Source organism: Ambystoma mexicanum, chromosome 2p (genome assembly GCF_040938575.1).
Source record: "Ambystoma mexicanum isolate Mex_15411 chromosome 2p, UKY_AmexF1_1, whole genome shotgun sequence".
NCBI classification, from domain to species: domain Eukaryota; kingdom Metazoa; phylum Chordata; class Amphibia; order Caudata; family Ambystomatidae; genus Ambystoma; species Ambystoma mexicanum.
In genome coordinates, this window is record NC_090923.1 from 116954082 (window position 1) to 116972984 (window position 18903).

The window sequence follows — 18903 nt, forward strand, 5'->3', positions numbered from 1 at the left end:
TGGTTTTGGCACCTTTTTCTTAGCCCCAACTAACAGATATTGCTGGTTGGATTTGCTTTGGTTTCTTCGTCCTCAACTCTTGTGAGGGGACTTGGAGGAGAATTGCAACTTCTGGGAGTCCACAAGGGTGCCTTTGAAGTTTCAGCGAGATTAGGTTGGTCCAAGACGATGCTATCGGAAATGGTCCAGGACCCCGGGTATTGGTGTTGTGCAGCCCAGGAAAGTCGCAGGACGTCGGGGGCTAGCCCAAATTCCCACTAGCCCAAGGGAGGCAGTTCTCCTTGGTGGAGCTTCCCTGTTGAGTTGAAAACGGGTTAGGATAGCTGCAGGGCTTCAACGGTAGTTCTGCGGTTGTTGAAGGTGCTGCTGGCGTCTCTGCTAGTCTTCTGCTTTGGATTTGCTGTTCCAGTGGTCGACTGTGTAGCCCTAATGTCCTCACCTTATATGCTGGAACCCATTCATTCACTCCTATAGAGCGCTCAATCACTTGGGGAAAGGCTTTCCTGCAGGACAGCCAGCTGCCCAGTTTAAACTGGCTACAGCCTCTCGCTCACTTCCTGCCTTGCAAGACAGCGGAGCCTGGACCGGCTTCACAAGAGAAGCCAGAGAAAGACAAATCTCAGAAAGGACCTACCCCCACCTAGAATGGCGATCCCAGAAGGAACTTACAAATTGGAAAAAAAAAAAGAAGAAAAAAAAAAAAGGAGGACTGGCCATTTTGAGAAAATTGTCTCCCATGGGTGCAGTACTGCAGCTAAGAAATCAGCCTGCTAGTAACCTGCTCAAAAAGGTAGAAAAAGTATCCACTGCCACCAGCCATTTAGGTTTGTTCGAGAATATCTCTTGCAAAAATTGTGGATTGCGCCCCTTCCCTCCCGGCCGAAGATTGGTGAGACCTATTCCTGAGAGGGGATAAAATCAACCTGTCAATTGCCACGGTTACATTTTTTTTTAAATGATCTTGGCCTGAGGCAGTGAAGCATCTTTAAGGCACTAGGCCAAATAGAGAAGTTTGGAATATCAAAGGGTGGGGCTAATACAGGAACGGGTTTGATGTAATTTGCTAAATGTTTTAAACTATTTTAAGCATAAAGCCATTCAAGTAAAAAGAACATATAAGCAGAAAAATAAGAATCCCAGTCAGAACAACAGAATCAGTTGAGCGGTAAAATGTTTCACTCAAAAACAATCCCAGAATACAGCAAAGGTGCTGGGCCTCTCTCAGGTTGAAGGGAATTAGCACAGAAACTGAAAATTCTCCCCAGCATTCAACATCCCAAGACTAGAGCACTTTCGTAAATAAAAAAATGTAATCATTGGTATTAAGCAAGTTATAAAAGAATAATTATAACTCTGCCTTATTTGTATTACCCAGAAAAAAGCCATTTTTCACTTGCAAAAGGTTGTGTTTCTTAATAGGCCAACGAAACCCTGTACAGCAAACGGGAGTTACAGGTTGTAATACTGCTCTCAAATCTGAAGAATGTACCCTCGTTTACACTGTGCTGTTTCTACCTCTTCCAGAACATTCCAACTTTCTTCATGACATCACCTCGGCCATGACGACACGTTATTCACTTCTGGTCATTGGTAACAAACACTTGCTCCCCAACTCTGCCTTAAACTTCTAGTTTTTTTGCACCACTACGATCTCATCTTCAATTGTGTACAGATATGCAGCACCTCTAAACAACTGCAGTTGTCTGCAGTAAAAAATAAAATAACTTGTTTGACACCCCATTTGACCACGTTGCAAGTTTGTTTCTGACCGAGATATCAATTTCAAAACTGAGCTATGCATTACCGACAAATTGGTCTTGCAACCAGTCCGCATACTCATAAAATTGCACTGAACAGTATACCAAGCTGCACATCACCTTCCTCAAAATAGACTGCAATATCTAGCACTATGGGGCACCAATCATTCAGCCTGGAATGATATTCAGAACTCCGATCCACGCCCATCACTCTGCATTGATCAATTTCCCCATGAGCCAACAGGAGATTGCATGGCATCTCTTTACAATCGAGTACTTTGACAATCCTGATGCAAAGCCAACTGGCCTAAAGTTCCCAGCATTCACCCGACTTCAATGTTTGTTGTGTGGTATCAGAATTGCTTTTGTCCAGAAATAATGGACGATTGCCCAGGGCGTTTTAGCAGGCTGCCAGCATCTCACTAGATCCTTTAACATAAGGACAAAACACACCCGACGCTCTGCCATATTGAGCTGTGCAGGCTGCAGCAGGAACATTTATTCTCCATGTAGGATTTCGGTTTCTGCAGGCCCACAACAAGAAGCACTGATCCAATAATTACACCCTCCCTCCCCACCCCCTTTGTCCCTTCGACTCAATCCAACCCACTCAATTTCCTCTTTTCACAATTCACTATTAACTAACCCTTTATTTAGTCTCGTTCATTTAGATTTCTGTGCCTATTTTTCTCAGCTGTTGCCATTTTTTTCTGGCCCCATGTTGCAATAATTCTCAGTACATAAAGAAAATTCACCCTTTCTGTATTAGTTTTCCTTCCAACAATACAGGCCCAGCTATTGAAGTTAGAATTAAACACGTATTTGGTTTTAAGACTGTTAAACATGGAGTATTTCACTTTCATACGAGGTTAGTCAATTATTTCAACACAATCAAATAATGATTTTGTCGAAGAGCACATGCAGAAAATAACCCCTGCTTCAAAAGCAACACGGTTGGTTCAGAATCTTCTGTAATGCAGCCACTAACCAGATATAACAAAAAAAATATTGTGCACTGTGTTAAACCAAGTACACAGCAATAGGACTACTGGATAGCAGTATAAACAGAGAGAAGTGAACAGGACATAGCTATAAAGACTACTTCATAACACAGGTGTAACTCCATGTTAAAATGAGCAAGAGTGCCATGCATCTGTGGCAAACAAGGAAGTAATTATTGAGAAATATACACACACACATGTATATATATTGGAATAGCACTAATGCACAAAAAGCATTTGCGGAGTATAGGTTTAGAACATAAACATAAGAACATACAAATATTTCCAAAAGTGAGTATGTAAAAAAGAAAAGCAATAACGGTTTCACTAAAGAAAAAATCTAGCAAAAGCAGTTTGCTTGTGTGAATACCTGGATAGTGATAAGGAGGCAGATGCCTGCACCCATCTCTGAGGGATCGCCATACATTCCTGTCATTACGTAGACTATGGCCTGGCCGATGGTGATGATCATACCAAACACTAGATCAGGGTACAAACACAACAACTTACTTACATTTCTGGAAATTAGCTATAGAAAGAAAAATTCAATTAATTATGTTCACATAACGTGCAAGTGCTGTAATAATCTTGCAGAAAACGCGCTTTGCTTTCCAAACATGTAAAAGAATGTAACTGTATACTAAAGGAGGCTTGAAATAACGTAACGGTATAAGCGAGGAAAATAGTATGCAGTATTTTGGTCCTGCAATCTCTCCACTCACATGAGCGAATTCATGAGCCACAACACACAGCTTAGAGGGCGATCAAATTTGTTTGCTCTACTATGAAACCAGTTCCCCATGCAAGGCACTCTTAAGATGAAGTAGTTCTGTCAAATAGATACTGCAACATTCACATTGGCAATCAAACCGATGCGGGGGGCGGCGGGGGGTGAGCCAATGAGAATATAAGTGTGCATGGATGCAAGTGTTTTACATCGATTATGTGAGCTAAACTCAAGGCAATGCTAGCAAGGTGTCCTTTGTAGGGCGTATGTGATACACACAAGAATATCTTCTACAACATCAATTTACTGATGTGTTTTACAGTCTGATATCTGCTATTTATTTCTGGCTAGTAATCCACATTGCAGAATCATTTTGTTTTCACTAGCAAACAAAGGATCCATCTGTTATGATCAGCCAACCAGGCAACAAGAGACCACTTATTCAGTGCTGCTCTGTACACATCCTCAGCCAAAACAGAAGTGGGATACAGTATATAGATGAGCACTTACACTTCTGCGCCCCGTTGAAGAGAGCTCTATCTTTCGGAGTATCGCCCACCTCAATGATCTTGGCACCAGCCAGAAGCTGCATGATGAGCCCCGATGTGACAATTGGTGAAATGCCCAACTCCATTAAAGTACCTGTTTAGAATGGGGAAACAAAATCCTCATTTCATTTGAAACACATAGGAGAATAGATTACATGCAGGTATTGCAGAGAAACGGGCCCATTATAACAGGGTGGCAGTTCTTCCCCAATAGGCAAGGCACAGAAATTCCGACTAGGACGGTCAAAAGGCACTAGCTTTTTCAATTAGGAAAAAGATTAGGTTGCACCTCAGCTACCTACCACGAGAAGGATATTTCCTTCAAAATGATCAACAGAAGTGGTATTTATTTTATTTGACATTTATAAGGCGCTTATAGAACAATACAGTCTTTCAAAGCGCCACAAGGGAAGGGAACAAATGGGAAAAATAAACAATGGAAATGAATAAATACAAACAGCGGTTTTACTAGGCCATGAGACGTTCAGAGTGTGCAAGTGCAGTGAAAAGAAAAAGGTAAAAAGGCGGGGTGAAAGCAAGTGCTACTAGGGTGCCAGTCGGGGTGAACAGGTAAGTGCATGGGCGGAGACATCCCAGGAGAAGAGGGGGGGCTCCCACCCAATGGTTAAGGGCGGGGCAGAGGCGACCATCTGACAGGCGGATGTGGGCAATGCTGGGGGCGACTGGCCAGAAGGCCAAACCCCTATTTGACTCTTGAGGGACCAGGTCGCCAATCTCAGCCACAGATGGTTAGCACAGGAGAGAGGAAAGGGCAGGAGAAGAGAAACGTCTTGCGTGATTTGCGGAGCTTGAGCGGTCCGGTACAAGACGGAAAGAAAGGAGGGAGACTGGGAGGCCAGCTGAGTAGAGCGATCTGCCCCCAGCTCTCTACTTGGAGAAGCGTTTGATCAGCAGAGAGCTAGAGCCAGCGGATTGAAGGGATATGGAAGGAGAGACTTTAATAAGAGAGAGTTGCCAGTAGCGTGGACTCAGGCCTCAGACAGCCTTGTGGTGATGCAGAGGGTCTTGAATTTGATCCTTGCAACAACCAGGAGCCAGTGGAAAGATTTTGGAGCTGGAGATGCACGGCCCCAGGGCTTGAGGCCAAGGATGTCTTGCAGCCCTATTCTTGATTGGAGGAAGAGGACCAGAGGAAAGAGGCAGGTTGAGCAAGAGGCTGTTACAGTAATCCAACCTAGAGGACCAGAGCTCTAAAGACATTGAGCTTCTGGGGGACGGTGAGGAAAGGAAAAATGCCTCTAAAAAGGAGGTGAAGATGAAAAGGCCTTCTTGGCAAGGTCCAAGGTATGAGGAATAAAGGAGAGAGCAGTTGAAGATGACCCTCAGTGGAAGGAGAGGGAGGTGAGCCCATAGAGGGCAACCAGTGTACAGGAGGGAAACTGGCAGGGGGGGGTGGGGCAGGTGTCCCGATGGGCAGTATGTCCGTCTTACTGTCATTAAGACGGATCATTGGTAGGGCTATTTAGTGTAGTGCTACAAGTAATGGCAAAGTATCCCTTGTGTGCCAATGCTCATTAAAGAGTTAACATTAATAGCACAATGGGCCACTGTTCAGTGAAGTAATATCCCCACCTCACCTATGAGCGATATGAAAGGTTACAAGCAGCCTTATTGATAAGCAGACATTTTACTAAGGCCACCCCCAAAACGTGTTAACCGTTACCTCTGTTTGAAGCCAGAATTACTCGCATCCAGTAGAAAGGATCTGCAGAATCGGACGACATGATACCAAACAAGGGGATCTAAAAGATGAAATAGTACATGTTACTTATTGCACGAAAATCCATTTGCTCCAAATAAAGAATTACATTAAAAAAAAGGCAAGAAAAGTCATTACCTGGCAGCATACTAAGAAGATAAAGAGTGTGATGGCAGTCCATAATACTTTTTCTTTAAACTGAATCTGCAGGGTAAAGGAGGAAGAGGACATTTTAATAAAAGGCAGTTATACAAAGTTATCAAAAAAGGCTTGTTGCACATTGTGCATTTCTTAAAACGTGAAGGGGAGGAGAGTGTTTTAACGAATGTTGACAACATAGCCGCAAATTCATCTCAGATCACCATCTGCTTATTAAACGTTAGTGCATGTACCATAGGTACTCCCTGTAAATAAGACGGCCACAGCAACATCCAAATATCAAACCAATGACACCATGGAAAAGTTATTATAATAGCCACAAAACGCATCTTTACAGTTTGACCAAATTAATGAAGTCACAATAAAGCGCTTTCCAGCAGCATTGGATTGCAAAACGTGCATTTTTCGGGTCACGGCCCAGGCATCAAACTCATCACAGCATGATTATGCAAATAGCCTGCATTCCAATCGATACGATGAATTGCCGTCTTTGAAAATGAGATGGCGCAAATGCTCACTGGAAAAGTAATATCACTAGGATCCATCAAGGGTGGGTGTGCTACACAGGCAACTGGAGAGAACGAAATGTTGCATTAGTGCATACAAAACATATCGAGGTCATCGCGACGGGACTAGATCAAGGCTCCTATGCCAAAATCAGCTAGAGTGAGTAGTAGTAACAGTTTGTTTCTTTCAAAATCATTGGGTTGCTGAGAGCATTTGGTTCAAATTGGGGATATTGCATGGGGCAGATGGACTCCAGAGTTCCGGGGGTCGTTCACCAATGGAAATTGCTCAAGTTCTGGGTGTAGTAGAAAGTGCTGGGAGCCACTGAGGGAAGGCAAAGAGAAGGTAGTGATTGGGGAGGGATTAATTCAGGGCAGGTTTTTAGGCTTCATAGGTAAGCACCTTTACGGTCAGATCATCTTGTGTAGTGTGTCTGCACTCAGTTTGTTGGGAGGCATCAATATGCCGACAGCAAGGTTATATCGCACCCATACACAGGTATTTCACAGCGCGACGATGCAAGGGAGGGGAACAAGGGAGCACAAAAACAACGCTCTTACTAGGCCCAGTGACATTGAGAACGCGCAGGGGAGACAAAAGGGGGAAAATGCGAGGGGGCAGAGGAGGAGTGGAAGGTGCTGAATACAAAATAAATAAAAGAAGGTAGGGCGGCCAGCAGTTGGTAAGGGCAAGAAAAGGTGTAGAAAACTGGTGTCTAACAAGTGCAGGAAGGGGACTGTAGGGTAACAGATACAAACCCAAGCGCAAGGGTTGCCAGGAGGCAGTGCGGGTGTGTGGCTGGGTGGGCTGGGATCTGGGACCGAAATCAGAAGGTAACCAGGAGCCCAGATAAGCAGGGGAGAGGAAGCAGGGGAGAGGAAGAGAGAAGGCAGAAGCAAAGAGGAAGGTATTGAGGAGCTTCCGGAAACGAAGATGGTTCTCCTCATATTTCAGAGAGGCAGGGAGGCAGTTCCAGAGGGAGGCCTCCGCCGAGGAAAGATCTACCCCCCAACCCGTTACTTGGAGAAGCGACGGACCCTGAGGGAGTTGGAGGTTCTATTCAAGTCTACTCCTACGCCAATGCCCAGTCTGGTATGTAAGAGGATTCAATTCAACACTACAGCTAAGTCAATGCCTAGTCTGGGATACTGAATGGAAACCCTTATTGATATATCTTTATGTCCAGTTCGTGCGTTCTGGATGACTACCCCTATATAACACCCCTCTCTTGGAATCCCCCTGACCCCACTGAGCCAAGAAGTAGTTCTGTTTTGCAAGTTAAAAGGTTTATTGGAGAATTTAAACTATATATCACACTTTATGATAAAATACTTGGATATCACACTTAATCTGAGCAGTAATCAATAATGGATAGCCTAGCACTAGCACACTTGTGAATAGGAACAGAAGAATAAGGTGGTAGAGAATGCTTTATATAAGTTCAGATGGATGTAATGTTGAATGAAAATGCAATACAGAAAATACTCAATATGATTTCAACAAAACAATGTAATCACTTTTCTCTGGCAATCCACTCCCCCTTTATGCAATGCAAGGAAATGGAAGGAACGCACACAGTTCTCAGAAATGCAATCAAATGTAATTCAGTTCAATTCCCCCCCAGCAGCTTATACAACAGATAGGAGTTTTGAAACACAGGCAAAATGCTTTGAATATGTGATAGCAATATATTGGAAAATGTGCTAAAATGATTTTAATTCCCTCTGGAGGTTCAGGTTGAGGATTAGTTGGTTTAAATAAGTTCAGGCTTACTTTAGCAATGTTCTAGGAATGATTGGCAGGTTAAACGAATTTTTGGCAAATGAAAGCAAGGAAGCTGCTGTTTTCACACGTGGAGAAATTTGCAAATCGCGGCAAATTCGCGAGTGCGTTTTTCGCGATTGCGGCAAAAATATAGGGAGTAGGAATGCGGTTCTAGGTTCGTTGAAAAGCCACGATTCCCAGCTTTCAGAGGAAAGTTACTGCAAGTCTCTAAGACAAACGGTCACGGAGATATGAACGATATGGTAAAGGTTTTTCAGATTTGAAATTTTAAAAGTTCAAAGTGACAAGTTACAGCTAGCAACTAGAAATGACAGGTGACCGCTTTGCAAATGACAGGTGACAGTTAGGAGACAGTTCTGGTTAGATTAAAATAGATTGAATTATATTATTTTAACTAAGAGATTGGTTCTGCACAGTTCTGCTAGGTACTCACAATATATTTAGAAATAGAATGGGCCTCGCCACGGATCTGGTCAGGTTTTCTTCACTCGCCACGAACGGTCTCTGCGCACAGCGGTCTGGGTCAGCTCTCTGGTTCTGCGAACAGCGGTCTGGGTCAGCTCTGCTCTGCCTCTGGTTCTGGATACTGCTCTGCTTTCTCTGGGTACAGCACTGCTTCTGGATCTTTCTGCACAGCTTTCTCTGGACCCAGCGCTGATCTGCACGGCTCCTGGATGCGGCTATCGCTGTTAGGTTTGCTGGATGCTGAGGCCCACTGAGAAGAGTTCTCAGTTTGTGGGTTTAGGCCCTTGCTTTGAGTTCTGAATCAAGTTCTTTGGAGTTTTAAAGTCTAAGTGTTGAATCTAGTATCTTCTGGATGTTGTGTGGTCCGGCAGAGCGCGTTGCAGCAAACGGAATTGAATCTCCCTATCTGTCCTGACTGTCTGCTTTTATGTGTCTTGAAAGTGGGTGTGTGTGCAGCATCACTAGCCACCCCCTCTCTCAACTGCCCATTGGCCCAATTCTCCCCTCTCCCATGATTGGGGAAGGAACTGTGAGTCAGAGTGATGCTGTAGGTTTTATGGGTCAGAGGATCCTCCCCTGGTCAGTTTGCCCACAAAATCTATATTTGATCAAAATGCACACTTCATAGATACACAGTGGTTTGAAATTGCATGTACATATTACCTATCACATGAGGTAGTCTCTGTCCCAAATCTGCTCTTCCTAGGAGCTTGGGTTCAAAAATGGCAACATATTTCACTTTTAGGCGGGTTACCAATATTGGATTTTTCCCCGCATTTACACAGATGTGCCCATGGTGTGTGGGCATTAGGTGGTGGAGTGTCAGATTTTTAACATACATACATTTAGAGTAATATCCTCTTTTCCGCTAAAACCCCCCTGAACATACCACCGGGTCCTACCACGTCTTCAAATGTGCACAGAAAAATCACAAGAATAATGATATCACTTATAAAATTTTCACAAGTCCGCTCTATGAATGATCCATCTTTTTAGAGTTATGTTCTGGCCCCAAAGGGGTGTGGTTTCCCCACAGCACAAGGTTGAATTTCTGGTTTTTCCAGTTCTGCCAAGCCAGCTTGCTCTCACAGGCAGCGCTCCTCCCCTTTCCTTCCAGGAGGAAGCCACATTTACGACTCCCACCAATAAAACATTTGCCCGAGTCAGGACAGGGCTTTGTTCAATTTCCTGCAGAGCCCAGGTAATTCAATCAGAGAAGTGTCATATCCCTTTTGGTGGGAACAGCAAAAGGCAGCTAGGCCTGGGAACACAGCTGTTGTGCAAGTCTCAACTCCTGTCGGGGGTAGCTGGTGGGCAGAATTCAGTTTCATTAAGCCAGGTTTCAGATAAAATGTCACTTTTTGTTCCTCAGTTTAAGTCAAGACAATTTTTACATATGCAGCTAGAATGCTGATTCTAAGTTTAAAACTATGACATTTAAACAGTTGAAACCTATGTGACACTCAAAAGTAGGTCACTCATTTCTTTTAAACATTTAGATTTTTAGTGTCTTTCAGTCCAAATTTACTTAAACTGCTGAAATCCACAGCTCAGCCAGTCTTGTTATAAACCTTCAAGTCACTTCAGAATATAACTTTACATTGGATCCACCTCTCAGTAAGTCTTTCTTTGGCCTGCTTTTGGTTCATCTATTCAGTTTTACACAAAAAAGTCTGGTGTTTTAAAATGCCGGCTTTCTGATAGTGGTGAGTACTGGTAATGCAACCATTTTGGGGATTTAAGAAAATGAATTCCCCACATTGCTTTTGGCAATCAGCATCGCCATTCCCAATGGTTTCAGGCTACTGTGTGGGTGGCAAGTGAGGTAACCATTTTGGTGTGCGCACAAACTGCGTGGTTCTCCTGGATTCTGGCGCACTTGTGGGCTTTTTGGCCATCTTGGATTTTCTAAGCCCACAGCACCAAATGTTGCAGCATGATAGCTCAAACGTGGGTCAGGACACCCAACAGGTATTGTTGGAGGCAGGATTTGCTTCAGGCTCCCTTTCCCAGAATAGGCACGAGGCCCCATCTAGTTGGAAAGTGAGAACTCCATGATCGGTTCCAAGGCCAGATTATCTCACATTTCAGGTGAAGTATCTATACTATCAGGTATACTCTCTGTTAAACAGGGTCCAATGAATAATGAAAAAAGGGGGCATCAAGTTACCTCCGCTATGAATCGCACATAAAGCCCCCTGCCCTTCTGCCACCCCCTTCAAGTAGGTTACTGATTCCAACTTCTGGTGGTTCACACTTAGCCTTCCAACTAGTGTTCCCTGGAGGTAGCGTAAAGCTAGATTTTCCTACCTGATCGCAGGCACTAGCTAGAGAGGGAATTTCTATGTTGTACAACTTTCCGGAGCATGTGATTTGATATTTCAGAAGTCCCTAGTGCCAGTTATGGCATCAAAGCGCTGTAGGGTGCAATGCCTTTTGGAAGACCATAGTCTGTGCAAAAATGGAAATAAAAGCATTACATTGCATGCGAATAGTAGTGGTGACTATATTCAAGTGCTAGGAGATGCGACTAGTTCAAAACAAATAAAAATCATGCAGAGCATTGTGCTCTGTTGCAGAGACGACAGCAAGGTCCAGTGGCTATGTGACAGCTGGACTGAACCTTTCGTGGGTCTCAGCTGTATTCTATGGGTTGCAGTGCAAGAGAGGGATTGGGCATTTCAAATAGACTATCAACCCATATGGCAACAGTTGTGGGATCTGCTATACTTTAGATGTAGAACACACACACTGAATAACATGTAACCAAGGCAAAACATGCACCAACATCCACCACTGGCCTCTTGCATACAGGGCTAATTTCACTAGCACATACTGCCCCTGCCTATTCCCCCCCCCCTTTCTCTCTGACATCTATACACTGTATCCCATGTGCAGCAAAATAAGCGTCTATGAGTTTGCAGATGAGGGGGTAGGGTTACAGTCTGTAAACTCTAGCCAATTACCATATGCACAGAAAAAAGGGATACAGTCGAATGCAAAAATGAGGGCAGCCCAAAGGTGGATCGCAAACACAGGTTCGTACTCCGTTCAACACCTCCACCATTAACAGTGGCAAAAAAGAAAAGAGCTCACTAGACGTACCAAGTCACTCCAAGACCAAAGACTCAAAGCTGCAGCTCGACATGCCCGCCCCACCACCACCACCACAACAGCCTGATTTGCAGATTAATTTGAGAAGCACTAATCATACACCCAATCAACGTGTATTCCGGCAAACCGGCAAACTGTTGGGGGGGGGGGTGAATAGGGGTTACATTATGTACCCAGCTTTGCCTTATGATAACTTTGCATTTTTGGTTTTGGTGAGGCCCTGGCCAGGAGGACACCATTTCCAATTACAGCGGTCACAACGCAGCTGTACCCAAGAAGGAGTCTACCTGCTATCCTAGATCAAAACCTGCTGTAAGGTCCCACAGCCAGATCAGACTCCTAAGGCAGAACAGGAGTTAGCCAGATGTGGCTACATCAGATAATGGCCCTAAATCTCGAGTGTGGGTGGTGGGTTTTTCTATGGGTCGTCACTGCAGGGCCAGAGATGAACAGTATGAAAGAACTAGTCTGGATTCAAGAACGTATACACACCTGGTGAGTTTGCCCAGGAAGAAGCAGGAGAAACTTTAGTGCGGTGAAACTCACGGTTTGGTTGGCCACCAAGAACGGCGCTAGAATGAAAAGGTAAAGATCCCAAGCCCCAATCCCCACAAACATTGAGGATTCCTGAACACCACTGTATAGAAGATATTATGGTAGTATTTTTCTTTTTAGAACACAGTGCAAACAGAATCACTGGACAAACGGAAAAGTGTAAAGTGGAGCATGCCTCCAAGCGGTTAACAACAAAGTGGAATACAGATGGGAGAACAGCCCATGAGGGGAAAGCAGAAAAATGAAGGGGGCAGGGGATGCGAGTAAGAGTGTATACAGCATATACATTAATTCACATAAGGCTTGTAACAGCAAATTGATGCCGAAATGAAGACTGAACGTTAGGAAGCCCGACTGGAACCTGCAGTCCTTCAACTACTCTCATGATGGGGAGTTCTGTACCAGTTATTGATTTACAACTGTCGGGATGAAGCCAAGGTGGCTCTTAACATCAGCCTCACCAATATGCTCTCTGCAAATCTAGCTTGGCCAGATCACTGAACGGACCCAGATGGAGAGATGGGGTACAAATAAAATCACTCATGTAGAGGCTTACAGCTGTCCGACTCGACTAGAACACGGTTCCTCAATCTCCACACATCCTACACGATCACTGGAATCAGTGCTCCGATACAGCGAAATTTGTTTTTTTTTCTTTCTTAAAAAACGTAAGTTGAGAGTAATAGGATTTTTAAAGGAGCAAAAAATAAGTTCAATTCCCAATCGGCATTTTTACAAGCGAGTAAAACAGAAATGAGTTTGTAATATTCCTTTGCACCTAGTTAGTCATGCACATACAAAGATTTCCTCTTCCTCCTATGGCACTACTAGTACACATATCCATTAAGCTGTGTACGTGATCGGAACACACATGGGACTATCCCTCCTATTTTTTGTTGGGGATATTTTTACTTTTTTGTCTGGAGTTCACATGCATCCCTTCACAGCTGAGCCGCAGCTCTGGAAGACAGTCTGCAGTGCACCCCAACTCAAGTGAACAGTTTTCTGTAAATAGAGGAACCATCTACACCAACATTACTCAGGCAGCCACAGAGCAGGGCATACATCCCAGTCCCTAACCAGAGCCTCAGTTTGACAGCTGAAGTTGAAAACGCACCGTGTTCTCAATACAGAGCACCAGAACATTTGTTACATCTTCCAAATTCAATGGTGCGGACTGCAAGCCCTCAGTCACATGTTTTGATGCATTTCTGACGGATCAGTGAAGCCTAAAGACCAGCGACCATTAACGGCAACACCGACCGTCTACAGGAACCATGTGGTAGCAAGGTACCTAAACGGTCACTCGCTCAGCATCTGGACCATCTTTCCCACATTTCCCTGGCACCTACCCATCGAGCAGAAACAATACTAGGCCCTAATCAGCCCTTCAGCAGCCTACGACAGCCTAGGTATTGGAGAATTCACGCAGAGACTCGGCGCTTACTGAATTCACTTGATTTAACATCTCCAAATATTCCAACCATATGGCTGCATGGACCTTACATCTACTCAAAGCGATAACAGGGTTACATTTACCTCTTCAGCCGCCACAGCACTCATGCAAGCTTGGTTTCGAATGCTTGACTACCATATGAAGAGGATTTTCCTCAGGCACCATTCCAAGGGGCCCAACTACATCCACCTTTCTTGGTTCACAACAGGGTTTCTTCAAATATACAATGCTCTCTCCAAGGGGCAGAGTAGCTGAGCAGCCCAAGCCAGATTGTGAATAGGTTAGTCAGAAAGTACAGCAACACTTGGCACCAGTCAGACAGCACCGCGAGCTGAGCGCTCGCCCACAGCTAGCTGTGGTAAATTCAAAACTTGGCAGGGTCAACTCAGGATTTCCTCCTTCTGAGGTTGATAAATTGAGTACCACTCTGTGGGATAAGGCATGTAATATTACAGCACTCCGACACTCATGGGTGTGTAGTTGATTACAAGAAATAGATATTGGATTAAAGCATACAATATTTTCAACAAAATATATTCTGGTTTTTAGTCTTCAAAAGTTCAGGAAAGTCTCTCCTAGGACAGAGAACTTTGAAAAGGTAAATAAAGCGTTTCATATCGGTTTAGAAAGGAGGATAAAAGGCAGATCAAGTCAGGGGGCAAAAGCATGCAGAAAAGCTGTGTTATCTGAAGTGCAGTAGTTCCCTCGATCCAGAGAGGCGGACCCCAAAATGAGGAGGGAGGCCTCCAGTAGCTCCAGAGGGAAGAAAGTAATCAAGAGTCCAGGACCATGGCTGAGAGTTAGTTGGGGGGCAGGGGTGGGTGGTTAAAGGAAGGGATGGTGTAGAGGGGCAAACAAATATTCTCTAGAGCCCACACCAGAAAAGGCAAGCAGATTCCTGGGTGGACAGATTGAGGAGTCTAGGCCAACTCAAACGCTGATCCAGTGTAGGAAGGAGGTGTACGATCTTCAGAGTTGTGTATGAGGGGCTCAAAAAGGACTCCAGCTAGGGCCTATGGGCACCACTGCTTTTCTATCGTCTGGACCTCAGAGACAGCATAACAAAAAACTAGAACCACTTTAGATTAAGCCTGGCTATGAATAGGAACCGGAGTTTAAAACCAAATAACCCATCAAAAGGTGTAGTTAACCACTACATCAGATATAAAGAAGACTTTCAACCAACCTCCAACAGGGGAGGGAGGGACACTTGTGTGCACAGTCTTGCTTATATTGGGTTCCTACCCCAACACTAAAAGTAGTTGTGGAAAAGAAAATTGGACTGTCGCTGCACTTGGCGTTAAATCCATGCCGGAAGTATGCAGCATATACACACACACACACACGCGAATGAAGAGTGAAAGGCTAACCGTAATCTCATCTACCCACTGCTTATTGACATGCAGCAACAAATGTTAGCTTGAGGAATGTTACTGCTGGGTGATATTATGCCAAATCATTTCTACACCACCAATGGATGAAAAGGCAGAAACCCACTGAAGTAGAGATTTACCTTACTAAGAAGGGAAAAAAAAATAAAAAATACTTGCAAATTCAGTGACTAGTTTAAAGAACCCCAGCAAAAAGCATCATGCACTTTTTTAAATATCTTTTCACCTTCCGCAACCACATAAAAAGGGGGATAAATCGTACTAGCTATACCAGACATATCACACACAACTTTAGTGTTTTCCTCCAAGCTATTTCTTACTCTGTGTTCCAGAGTTGTGTTGCTAAAATCACCCCAGATGTTGCCGACAGCATATCAGAGGGGGCGGTGAGAGAGAAAAAAAGACAAAGAGGAGGGGCGTTGTTGTAATGTAGTCTTGTGATGTGATGTCACTGGCCAGGAGTGCTTGCTGTCAGAATGTTGGTGCCTGAATGCAGCTCAGGAGAATGTTGAGAGGATCTGTGGGTGAATGTTCTGAGTGTGGGGCCGGAGCTGGGATGTTAGGATGGCCGGTGGGTTTTCTCCTATGTACGTAGTGTCCAATTCCCATTCTTGTCCTGTCCTTCATGTCACTGTACATAGTACTGGGTTGTGTATATAATGTACATTCTGTACAATAAAGCGCTTTCCTGGATAAACCTGCGACTCCACAGCAGGTCTGTGTGTGAGTGCCAGCTTGAATGACCACTATGGACTTTATAACAGACGTTTAGTTAAAAGCAGGAGTTCCAGCCAATGTTGAATGAGAGCAGCAGCATTCGAGGCATCCCCAGCGTATGTACTGGCCTGGTATCTGGAGGCATATTGGCCCTCGTCAAGCAGGAATAAGCCCATCACACTGAAGGTGCATTGTCCGATTGAGGGGAGGGTTTGGGGAGCGGCGTGGTTCGGCAGAAGGTGCTGGGGGTCTGACAAAAATCTTTTAAGGGGCCAAACGACAAGGCTGCAGAGTCTCCAATTTGCTGGATTTCCTTCTGGCCAAATATCATCTGTGCATACAGGACAAAATGCGGGGTGCAGCAGCTCGATCAACACATTAGTGAGCCAAAACCACAATGAAACATTGCCTTGTTGATCCCAGACAAAAGATTCTGGATTTTCTGATAAGCGGGACACATGCAAGAAGTAAAGACATGAGAAGATTGTGTCGATTCTCAGAAAAAGGATCCATTAAATAGTATTAGCATTGCGTTACAAAGTGTCCCTTAAACATTAACAATGTTAATTTCTAAGCATGACTGCCAGTTTATGTACAACGTAGCCATGAGAAGGCTACTTACTGAGTAAAGCTAGAATACCCAAATACATGTTATGATGATATTTACTGAAATGAGAACCTGTGTCCATAAACCCATGTAGTGATAATTATAACATTGGTACGTCACAATGCATATTGCTGCACGCACATTTCTGAACATGACATTACCAAATCAAATACAAATACACATTCTTATTCATCAAACCCTATATAAATTACAGTGAGAGTTTGGACTATAAAACAATACAAAACAAAAGAAACAAGCATCAGCAATGCCACAGTTTTGGTTTTGTGTAGGGATGGTAAAAGCATTTGCCAGACACTGCCACTCTGGTATTAACTGGCCATCAATGGTAGCAGCTGCAAAATGGTGAGAGTACCTGGGCATATTATAGCAGTGGCTGCCAAATGCCTAATACTTATACACAAGCGAAAACTGTTGGCTTTGCCAATGCTGGTTTTCAACAGGACTTCAGTGAAGGACACCGTGCGTTTACAGCTCCAGTTAAGTAATGACCTCTCAGAAGACCGCTTTAAAAATAAAAGAATAATGACAAATGGCAGGCAATTCGAGGAGAACATTTGATGGTAAAACTTGATAAAGATAGGTCAAAGAGATCCCAGGAGGCTGTGTTTTGGGTGGGGTGGAATAAGAAGTGGATGTGAATGGCCATTGGAATTAGCCTGGGCAATCAATCGGTGTGTAAATAACACCGACAGTAACATCCTCAAGTATTTCTCCCTGTACTGTACTTAATGCAATAGTCGGCGAGTAGTCATTGGCATGGTCCAAACGCGCTGCAGGTTGAACTCCCTCGGGGGACCGAAGTCCATGTATGGGAAATTCGTCAGAGGAGTTTCGAATGTGTGTGCATTTTAGCCAAAGCGAAATTGGGTAGGAGTGGCCATGTCCCCACTGAGCTACCCATACTGACCTGGCAAATGGATGGATGCTTTTGAGAGTTGGCGTGCGAGAGAAGTAGATGGGTCCAGCTAGACCCAATTTCTGTTGTGAGGCATAGCTGCATTTTAATGGCACAGGTGTTGTGCATGGTGTCATTGAGAATGGAGTATGGATGCAGAAGTGTGCGCGGCCTTGCCATCGGCTGTCTTCCATAAACATTGAAGTGCGATACATACATGTCTGATGTTGCTGGTTTCTTAGTTTCATAAATGTGGCATGGGCTCTCACCTGTGTTCTGCTGGAGGTTATTAGATTTGTTTTTTTACCATCATTTGGTGAGAGCCTGGGCGTTACTTGCTTTCTTATCCTCCCGGGAATGCTCGACTGGCGGGAGGCTGGCTGGGGGGGCCGTAATAGCCAAGTCTTGAGGGCCCTCCAGAATGCCAAGTATTCCTCAATACGTCAGATGTTACGTAGAATTGAATTCCAGATAGTGGGGACTTTGGCGTTGAAAGTGGACCCTCCTATTCTGTCTGGAGTGAAGGGGGCAGGGGAAGGAGTGTGAAGGAGGTGTAGGTGGGTGGTCACAGTGGACGATGTGCTGGAGGGGGTGGTGGTGAATGGGGTCCTTGAGCGAGGGAATCAGAAGGTGGAATTGGTGTTAGGTAAGAATCTGTCCAACTGTCACAAGACTTGGTGTAAGGTAAACCACCTTTTAATATAGGTCTGCACTACAGAAGTTGTTAGAGTGACCGAATTGCCAGGCTCACCTTAAGAGGGCTAACGTGAGCTGTAGAATGGGAGCGTGGCTAGCTGCTATGTTGAGCAGATGTGTCTACAATGAGCTCCTGCAGATCCGTTCAAAATTAGCATTTAAAGATGCAGAGTAACCTCGAAAATGGACGAATGAGCTCATAACATCTTTGGCACACGGAGCGGGCGACTGATTGAGCCCCAGTGAATCCTGGCAGTAAGATTCATCGAGTGAACAGTGCTACTCATCGGGCCAGCCTGGAGAATGTGGCAGCGGCCAGAGAGATCCACAGCTGGGCCCACTGAGCAGGGCTGTAGCAGGTTGGAACAAGACTGTATAGCCCATAGTGGTGTTGACACGGAGGGGGTAGAGCGGAACAAACACTAGCGGGATCAGAGGAGTTCACCTGAGATACGCATGCGCAGCAGGAGAAGAATTGCAACCCGACAGCGAGGCGAAGTTTGAGGCATGCTGATAAACTGGGCCCTGGAGTAGGGAGAGTGGCCCGGGACCCGAAGAAGCCAGTGTCCGGAGTGAGCTGCGCCTAGCTGCTGGTGGAAGCTTGAAAAAGGTGGATGCATCGAGCCCCGGAGAAGGAAGGGCAGTTCGGGACCTGGAGTGCCTGTGCAGCAAGACCGCACCAAGCAGGGATGACACACTACCTCGGCTAGTGTGAAGGGAGGCTGTCCTGTTCATATCGGAGAGGAGCTAGGAGATGAAACCAACGGGCTGTTTCACCCCCT

General features: G+C 44.8%; 1 protein-coding gene across 1 annotated transcript in view; it reads right to left on the minus strand.

Moving 5' to 3' along the window:
* The window catches only part of SEC61A1 (SEC61 translocon subunit alpha 1), a 91365-nt gene that overhangs the window by 51402 nt on the left and 21060 nt on the right, over window positions 1-18903 (minus strand). Inside the window, exons 3-6 of the mRNA XM_069643367.1 lie at window positions 5892-5957; window positions 5718-5796; window positions 3996-4127; window positions 3129-3238 (exon numbers count right to left, since the gene is read on the minus strand). Of these exons, the coding sequence (XP_069499468.1) occupies window positions 3129-3238; window positions 3996-4127; window positions 5718-5796; window positions 5892-5957 (387 nt within the window). The remainder of the gene's footprint in view (window positions 1-3128; window positions 3239-3995; window positions 4128-5717; window positions 5797-5891; window positions 5958-18903) is intronic.